The sequence below is a fragment of the Anolis carolinensis genome, chromosome X, assembly GCF_035594765.1.
Source record: "Anolis carolinensis isolate JA03-04 chromosome X, rAnoCar3.1.pri, whole genome shotgun sequence".
Lineage (NCBI taxonomy): Eukaryota > Metazoa > Chordata > Lepidosauria > Squamata > Dactyloidae > Anolis > Anolis carolinensis.
The window spans coordinates 7,393,669-7,402,952 of record NC_085847.1 but is presented as its reverse complement, the minus strand read 5'-3'; the positions used below and the strand labels follow the sequence as shown (position 1 = coordinate 7,402,952).

At 47.4% G+C, this 9,284-nt stretch overlaps 1 protein-coding gene across 1 annotated transcript; it reads left to right on the top strand.

Moving 5' to 3' along the window:
• The first annotated feature begins 3,010 nt into the window (after nucleotides 1-3,010).
• On the top strand, nucleotides 3,011-9,206 carry sds (serine dehydratase). Its single transcript, XM_003226028.4, has 8 exons — nucleotides 3,011-3,152; nucleotides 5,085-5,246; nucleotides 5,380-5,419; nucleotides 5,887-6,026; nucleotides 6,116-6,207; nucleotides 7,352-7,579; nucleotides 7,711-7,835; nucleotides 8,864-9,206. The coding sequence occupies exons 2-8, from the start codon at nucleotides 5,094-5,096 to the stop codon at nucleotides 9,187-9,189; spliced, it is 1,104 nt and encodes a 367-aa protein (XP_003226076.1). The 5' UTR covers nucleotides 3,011-3,152; nucleotides 5,085-5,093; the 3' UTR covers nucleotides 9,190-9,206.
• The last annotated feature ends 78 nt before the right edge of the window (nucleotides 9,207-9,284 follow it).

Below are 9,284 nucleotides of genomic sequence, written 5' to 3'. Positions count from 1 at the left end.
CCCATGTCACAATCCTCTGAAGCTAGCCTTCAGCTCCATCTTTCCATCGTTCCAGAATGGCATGTGAGTGGCCATGAAGTTTTGAAGACCAGAGGTTGCCCAGGTCTTTCTTCTGGATGCCCACCTTTGGAGCTTGGCAGGCCCCGTAAGGCCAACGAGGGGGCAACAGGTAAACCCAGTCTCATGCCATTCCTTGGCATGTCACTTTCCAAACAAGAGGACCCCAATAATCTCCCAGACTGATACCAAGCATGGGGCACTTGCATTATTATTATTATTATTATTATTATTATTATTATTATTATTATTATTTTAATATGACACTGCAAACAAGGTATGCTGGATTTTGTATCACAAAATCACAAGTCGAACACTTCCCAAGTGTCTAGGACTGTGTGATGTATTTTCGGATGATGCTGCAGATCCCAGTCGGGTGGCCTTTTGCAGTTGACAGATCTTAATTTTGTCAATGCCTATTGTTTCCAAATGCCGACTGAGATCTTTTGGCACGGCACCCAACGTGGACCACCTGCACTGGTTTCTGCCAGAGTCTTTGAAGTTCAGTCTTGAGGTCCTGATAGCGGCTGAGTTTTTCCTGTTGTTTTTCGTCAATGCGACTGTCACCTGGGATGGCAACATCAATGATCCAAACCTTTTTCTTTTCCACAACTGTGATGTCTGGTGTGTTGTGTTCCAGAACTTTGTCAGTCTGGATTCGGAAGTCCCACAGTATCTTTGCGTGCTCATTTTCCAAGACTTTTGCAGGTTTGTGATCCCACCAGTTCTTTACTGCTGGCAGCTGGTCCTTGAGGCATAAGTTCCAATCAATCATTTGGGCCACATAGTTGTGCCTCTGTTTGTTGTCTGTCTGTGCGATTTTCTTACAGCAGCTGAGGATATGATCCATGGTTTCGTCGGTTTCCTTGCACAGTCTGCACTTTGGGTCATCAGCTGATTTTTCGATCTTGGCCTTAATTGCATTAATGGCTTGCTCCTGGGCTGCAAGGATCAGGCCTTCTGTCTCCTTCTTCAGGGTCCCATTCATTTGTGAAGATTATTATTATTATTATTATTATTATTATTATTATTATTATTATTATTATTATCATCATTATTATCATCATTATTATCATCATTATTACACTATGTAATAACATTTGAAAAAAAATACCGTATATACTCAAGTATAAGCCGACTGAAAAAGCCCCTCATTGTCCGAAACCATCAGGAATGCCCATCTTGCTGGGCAGAGCGTTGAAAGAAGGGGCCAACGCTGAAGCGCAGGCAATGCTTTTGGAGGAGAAGGCAGTCAGGCCGGGCAAGCCGATGCTCAGCGGAGTGTGAGACGAAAGAGAGGGCACACGTTATGCCCGCCAAACAAAGAGGCCTTTCTCTTTGGCCAAAGGAGCAGAATGAACACGGATGGCGAAGCTGCGGGTAAGAAGGCGGGGGAGAGAAAGCAGCCGCTTTGCATGCAAGAGGTGCCGGGTTCAAATCTGGGGACAGATGGGGAAGATGCCTATCCCAAAACCCTCGTGACAACTCTGGGGCAACGAAATCCACTGACGTTTGATATATATACCTTATACATATACCGTATATACTCAAGTATAAGCTGACCTGAGTACAAGCCAAGGCACCTAATTTTACCACAAAAAACTGGGATAACTTATTGACTCGATTATAAGACGACCAATGGTGGGAAATGCAGCAGCTACTAGCAAATTTCAAAAATAAAAATAGATATTAATAAAATTGCATTATTTGAGGCATCAGTAGGTTAAATGTTTTTGAATATTTATATCAAACCATAATTTAAGATAATAAAAAGGCTTTAATAAGATAAGACTATCCAACTCTGATTATCTAGATACTCAAGTATAAGCTGACCTGAATATAAGACGGCCAGGACCCTCACTCGAGTATAAGCCAAGGGGAGCTTTTTCAGCCCTAAAAAAAGGGCTGAAAAACTAGGCTTATACTCAAGTATATATGGTAATTCTGTACACTGTTTCCAACAACGTGGTGCATGAAAGATGGTGCGCTTTGGGAAACCATTGGGAAAGCGCAAAGGTCACTATCTCCGCCACCCAATAAATGGACAGTTTCGGAGCATTTTGGATTATTTATTTATTTATTTATATTTCATAATAATAATAATAATAATAATAATAATAATAATAATAATAATCCCCAAAGGACCAATCCAGGACAATATGAATGTGGGACAAACAGAACTGCTGTAGTGTTGCAGTGCGGACAGACACCTTGCTCGACTTGCCCCGTAAGGATCAAGCTGGCAAATGTTGGAGAGACTGAGAGAGAGACGAAAACTGAACGAGATGTGTTGTCGAAGGCTTTCATGGCCGGGATCACAGGGTTGTTGTATGTCTTTCGGGCTGTGTGGCCATGTTCCAGAAGCATTCTCTCCTGACGTTTTGCCCACATTTATGGCAGGCATCCTCAGAGGTTGTCTGCCATAGATGTGGGCGAAACGTCAGGAAAGAATACTTCTGGAATATGGCCACACAGCCCGAAAGACATACAACAACTGAACGAGACGACCGGAAGAGGTCAAACGTCGATTTTTGAAACTTGGATAAAAGCGAGGCAGCCTTTGAATCAGTGAACGAAAAAGAGCCCAGGAGGAAAGAAAGAAAGGCATGCTGCCCACCCCACACACACACAGACACACTCTTGGCCTCATCATCATTCCAGATCCAGCTCCCCAGCCTGGTTTGAGCCAGTCCTGGACCGTGGTGCGAAGGGCCTTTTGTCTGAGTCTGCCGTCCCTTTTGGGATTGGAAGGCCTGAAATAGGCTGTGGGCTCCCCGCCTCCCGTTGGGCTCTGTCTCTCCTCCTCCGTTGACCTCATCCTTTCTGGTCTTGCTCTGCTTCGTTCTCTTTAGCTGGCACCTCGGAGCGGAGAGGGAGACGATGACATCAGAGATGAGGGTGGCACGGACGGGGGGCGCCCGGCTTCCTTCCCTCATTGGCCGCCAAGCCGAGGCCAACGGCTTATAAAGCGGGGTCAAGAGACCGGGGTTCAGCCATAACACCAAGGGATCCAGAGACCAACTTGGCAGCGTCCCATCATCGCTGGAGAAGAAGAACATCTCCGACGCCACCGACCCCTGGCACGCACCCTGGCAGTAAGTGTGCTCTTCTTTACCATCGCTTTATATCACTTATATAATTGTTTTATAGTTGTGCTATTGATATTGATTGTCTTATCGGGCTAGGCCCCATGTAAGCTGCCCCGAGTCCCTTCGGAGAGATGGGGCGGGATATAAAAATAAAGTTGTTATTATTATTATTATTATTATTATTATTATTATTATTATTATTATTATCTTTGTTTGGGCTACTTTTTGGGTGACAGTGTCCAGAATCCCCGACAACCTGGAATGCTGGGAGTTCTACACCAAAAAATCACCTTTGGTGGGTAGGATGGGGGACGTGTCCCAATTATGTGGCAAATTGGAATCACTGGAGTTGGGAATTCTCCGTAAGCAATTCATTAATGGTAATGTAAGTCCTTTTTGGGCAATGATGTAGCCAGCCATCATTGTATTGTATTGATTCAAACCACAGTTGGCACAAAGCCAGCATGGATCCGAACCTCCCACATATAAACTTCTGCCGAAAAGACCCCTCTCCATGTTCAAAACCTGTAAGTGTTGTCTTCCGCCTTCTTTATGAACGATAAAGGACAGTTCCCAATCTTTCAAAGGCTTCTCTCCAAGCCAAGTGGGTCCTTTGTCCGTTTCGGCCCACAAGGACTTAGTGAGGATAGGACACGTTGAGCCTCAAAATGAGAAACTCAGGTGGAGTAGGACCTCCGAATTTTCCTGCATTGGAGTGCAGGACTCCCATAAAAGTGGGAAACCCATGCATTTATAAACTTCTAGGGCCTCCAGTCCAATTCGATGCTCAATGTACAATTCGATTAATCCTCCCAGGAATGTTTGGGGTTGGGCTGGGGCTGATATGTTATCAATTTGTAGTTATTATTATTAGAGGAGGGGGGATTGATTTTTCAATAACATCCCTTCAGACTTACTGTTAGGTCCATGATGCGCATAGCCATTCACTGGCTACTAGACAGTGAGCACTAATTGTTTATGTTCCCATATCCAGATGCAAATTGATTCCATCGTCTCCAGATGTGTTGTCATCTTGTGATGTCATCAGGCCATATCTGGCAAAAGGGACATAGCCAGACATCTTCTGACACGTTAGAGGCTAAACCAGGGGTCCCCAAACTAAGGCCCGGGGGCCGGATGCGGGCCTCCAAGGTCATTTACCTAGCCCCCGCCCTCAGTTTTAATAATATAATATATTGTATATACATATAATATTGATAATAATCTTATGTTATACAATATGATACTAATAGTAATACCATATAATAATATTAGTTATATATTACATGTAATATTACAGTATAGTGGTATAGTTCAATATAGTAATATATAATGCTAATATTGTATTATGCTAATAATATAATATATTGTATGTACATACAGCTGCTCTGAGTCCCCTTCGGGGTGAGAAGGGTGGGATATAAATGTAGTAAATAAATGCAGTAAATAATTAATTAATTTTAGACTTAGGCTCGGCCAAAGTCTGACATGACTTGAAGGCACACAACAACAACAATCCTAATTAACTTGACTATCTCATTGGCCAGTAGCAGGCCCACGCTTTCCATTGAAATCCTAATAGGTTTATGTTGGTTAAAATTGTTTTCATTTTTAAATATTGTATTCTTTCGTTGTTGTTGTTGTTGCACTACAAATAAGACATGTGCTGTATTGCATAGGAATTTGTTTGTATTTTTTTTTTCAAATGATAATTCAGCCCCTCAACAGTCTGAAGGATTGTGGACTGGCCCTCTGCTTTAAAAGTTTGGGGACCCCTGGGCTAAACCATGCGTCAAGGGGCCTTGGGTTGCTGCAAAGGGAGGGGAAATTTTTGAATCTTCACAACAACCCCAAAACGACATATGCAAGGGCAAGGTGGGCCTACATCCGAGCCTAGACTCTAATCCAGGATCAAATCTCCTTTTTTGTGTCTCCCAGCCCTCCGCAATGACCCCCAGCAAGCCCCTCCATGTGAGCACGCCGCTGCGGGAGAGCACGGTCCTCTCCAAGCTGACCGGCACTAAGGTCTACTTGAAGCTCGACTGTGCTCAGCCGACGGGCTCCTTCAAGATACGAGGCATCGGACACTTCTGCAAAACGGTACGGTGGAAGAGATGAAATGTCCACGGCCACCTTCAGGGTGCATGAGTTGATTTAGAAGGAAAGGCAACAAAATGGTGTGGCATGAAGATGCCCCCGGCTGACGCCTTCTTCTCTTGTTTTGCTCCCACAGTGGGCAGAGCGAGGCTGCAAGCGTTTTGTCGCCTCCTCAGGTAACGGATTCCTTGCCTCCTTTCTTGCTATCCATGTGTCGACTTCATTTGTCTCCCAACTGCCAAGCCAGCCAAGAATTGGGTCCTTATTTGCCATAAAGTCAAAATATTATTATTATTAATAATAATCAATTAATAATAATAATAATAATAATTATTAAATAATTATTAATTATTAATAATTATTATTATCATCATCATCCTATGAGTCATGGGCAGCTTCACTTCTAGGCTTGGCTTTCTCTAAGGCCTTTTTCACTCTCCATGACATTGATTCTGTGCCCACCAATTGTCCTAGTTTGATTTGTGACCAAGTGGGCAATTAAGAGCCATTAGCTCTACACAAGGCCTACTCTAGCTTGGAAATGGCTCAGTTCTGGATCCCCCCATATACAAAGGCTGTGGGGACAGACATGATGAACAACCGGAGTTGGGTTCACTAGTTTGTGACCATTTGTCCTCTTCAGGAGGAAACGCAGGGCTCGCAGCTGCCTACTCGGCCCGGATGTTGGGAATTCCAGCCACCATCTATGTGCCCACCTCCACGCCAGCGTTCACTGTCAAACGTCTAAAAGATGAGGGGAGCGACGTGTGCGTTGTGGGAGAGGTTGGTGTGAAGCGTTGCTTCTACACACATTGTCTTCCTTCCCGCCTCTTCCCATTCTGGATCTAATAGAATGGCTTGCTTCCCCCCAGATGCTGTTGGAGACCACGAAAGCAGCCAAGGAGCTGGTTAAGAACAACCCCGAGTGGGTCTACGTCTCTCCATATGACGATCCTCTCATCTGGTATGTGAGCTATTGCACGGAGAAAGATGGGGCCCAGAGAAGGCTCAAGAGCAGTGATTCCCAAAATGGGTGCTACCGCCCCCTGGTGGGCGCTGGAGCGATCCAGGGGGGCGGTGATAGCACCTATTAGGAGACAGGGGCGGGGCCAGAGGAGGGCCGGGGCCTCTTCCCAAGTGCTGGAGACAGGGCTGAGCACCTGAGGCGCCTGTTAGGACACACAGGGGGTGGAGCTAGAGGAGTGGGTGTGGCCTCTTCCCAAGAACCCGAGACAGGGCTGAGCATCTATACCTCTCCTGAAGAGCTTGTTGGGACACAGAGGGCGGAGCTAGGGATGGGGGCGGGGCCTCCTTCCAAGAGCCTGAGACAGGGCTGAGCCTCTATACCTCTCCTGAGAGGCCTTTTGGGATTAAATGGTGGGGCTGGGGTGGGGGTGGGGCTTCTTCCCAAGAGCGTGAGACAGGGCTGAGCCTCTATACCTCTCCTGAGAGGCCTTTTGGGATTAAATGGTGGGGCTGGGGTGGGGGTGGGGCTTCTTCCCAAGAGCGTGAGACAGGGCTGAGCCTCTATACCTCTCCTGAGAGGCCTTTTGGGATTAAATGGTGGGGCTGGGGTGGGGGTGGGGCTTCTTCCCAAGAGCGTGAGACAGGGCTGAGCCTCTGTATACCTCCCTTGAGGCTCTTGTTAGAACATGGGGGCGGGGTAGAGAGGTTCAGCCCTGCCAGGCACTTGGGAAGAGGCCCCGCCCCTCCTCTAGCCCCACCCTGTGTCCTGGCAGGTGCCGCAGAACAAGGATAGATGCTCAGCCCTACCTCAGAGCTCGTAACTCCGCCCATCCCAGTCCTGGCCCCCCATTTGTGGCCCCGCCCACCTCCCCTCCCAGCCCTGCATCTTGGACTAGGGGAGAGGCTCAGCCCCGCCCTCTTGAGCAGGAGCCACACCCACCCCTCTAAGCCACACCTCTTTCCAGGGTTTCGCTGAGTCATATTTTTTCTGGGAACCACTGCTCAAGACCTTCTCAAGCTACAAGTCCCATCGCCTTGAGCCAGGGCAGTTCAAAAGGTCTCAAACCACCTTCCTTGAACAGTGTAGGTGGCCTCTCTCTCTGGCTTTGGGGCTGGCTTGTTGCATTGCACTCTCTCCGCAGGGAAGGGCACAAGTCCCTCGTCCGAGAGATGAAGGAGCAGATGGAGTCCAAACCGGGAGTCCTGGCCCTGTCGGTTGGCGGAGGGGGCATGCTGTGCGGGGTGATCTGGGGCCTCCGCGAGGTGGGTTGGGATGACGTGCCCATCATTGCCCTCGAAACGGACGGCGCCCAGAGCCTGAACGCCGCCTTGGCCGCCGGGAAGTTGGTGACCCTCCCAAACATTACCAGGTGAGCTACGGCACCCTGGACACAGTTCCTTAGCAAAGCGGAGAGGGTGAAGCCAGTGCTGCTAAGCTCCCTGAAGGGTATTGAAGACCCTGGCATCCTTATTCACTGTCCCCTTTTCCGTCCGATTCCAGCGTTGCCACCACTCTTGGGGCCAATACCGTGGCAGCAGAGGCTCTCAAGCTGGCTCAGGAGCACCCCGTCTTTTCCGTCGTCATCACGGATCAGGAGGCTGTGATGGCCATCGAGAGGTTTGTGGGTACGTCCTTCGCCTCCTAGTAGAGCCCACCGTACGCCCCATACTCGAAGGGTAGACCTGCATGGAGTGATAGCATTGACTCACTCGAGGGATTGAACTGGATGACCCTTGTGGTCTCTTCCAACTCTCGAATAGTATGATGATTTATGGATAAATTATTAGCAGGTGCAATAACCTCATTCCGCTCACCCTGCGGCGAGAAAGAGATGTTGGAGTAAAGGATGGCACCTTGGACACCATCCTTCAGAATGCTCCATTCCTTTTTTTTTTTTTACTCACATCAGATTGACAGTTATATGTCTTTGCTATGAGAGCAGCTCATGATTGTTGAGCTACTCCCCTCAGCCCTAGCTAAGGGAAAGGGATGTTGGGAGTTGCAATCTGCCAATCATTATTATTATTATTATTATTATTATTATTTGCTGTGCCACGCGTTGCTGTGGCATAGTCTGCTGGTTAGGATCACTCTGGTTAGAAAGCAGCCTAGCTTTGAAGCTGCAAGGCTGTTCAGTGCTATTCAAGGTGGCCAATGGAGGATTCTTCTGGTTAGGAAGCAGCCTGGCTTTGAAGCTGCAAGGCTCTTCAGTGCTATTCTAGGAGGCCAATGGAGGATACTTCTGGTTAGGAAGCAGCCTGGCTTTGAAGCTGCAAGGCTGTTCAGTGGCATTGGTAAACAATTGGGGTTTTTCTGTTATGTGGACTTTATTTTTCTAGGGTTTTTAATTGAAAGACATAGATTGGATGACTATGTCTTTTGTGGCCAAATTTGGTGTGATTTGGTTCAGTGGTTTTGTTGTTTACTCCATGGGAAAAATGCACTATATATACATATACATATACATATATATATATATATATATATATGAAGATTATTATTATTATTATTATATTATTATTATTATCTTTATCCCGCCTTTCTCAAGGCGGCTAAACATCTGGAAGGGCATCTGTATGAAACAATAATGGATCAGGGCAAGTGTTGAGCTCTGTCTCACCCCGCTTGACGCCTTTCTGTCCTTTGCCCATAGACGATGAGAAGATCTTGGTAGAGCCGGCCTGTGGGGCCGCCTTGACCGCCATCTACAGCCAAGTGGTCCAACGGCTGCAAGCGGAAGGCAAGCTGAGCCCCCGGCTGGAGTCCATCGTGGTGATCGTGTGTGGTGGCAACAACATCACCCTGCCACAGCTGCAGCACCTCAAGGAACAACTGGGCATCTCGAAGGACACCCAGCCATGCGACCAGGGCTTGATGGAAGGCCAGATGGCCGTGGCTGTGTGGGACGTCACTTCTCAAGGCAGCAGCGGGGCGCTCCGGGCTTCGCTCCAAGCGTGTTGGAAGCCGTGCGCTTATTAAAACCTCAAAGTGCCGCATCCTGTGTGGTTTCCGCATCCTGTGTGGTAGAGATTGGAATGGCATTCACAACTATTTGAAAATCATAACCTTTTGTA

What these genes read in the sequence shown, in the direction of transcription:
- sds (XM_003226028.4), top strand. Translation starts at nt 5,094, where the DNA reads ATGACCCCCAGCAAGCCCCTCCATGTGAGCACGCCGCTGCGGGAGAGC. An exon ending in GCGTTTTGTCGCCTCCTCAG is followed by an intron (nt 5,420 to 5,886) that starts GTAACGGATTCC and finishes TGTCCTCTTCAG; the next exon opens with GAGGAAACGCAGGGCTCGCA. An exon ending in GGCCATCGAGAGGTTTGTGG is followed by an intron (nt 7,836 to 8,863) that starts GTACGTCCTTCG and finishes CTTTGCCCATAG; the next exon opens with ACGATGAGAAGATCTTGGTA.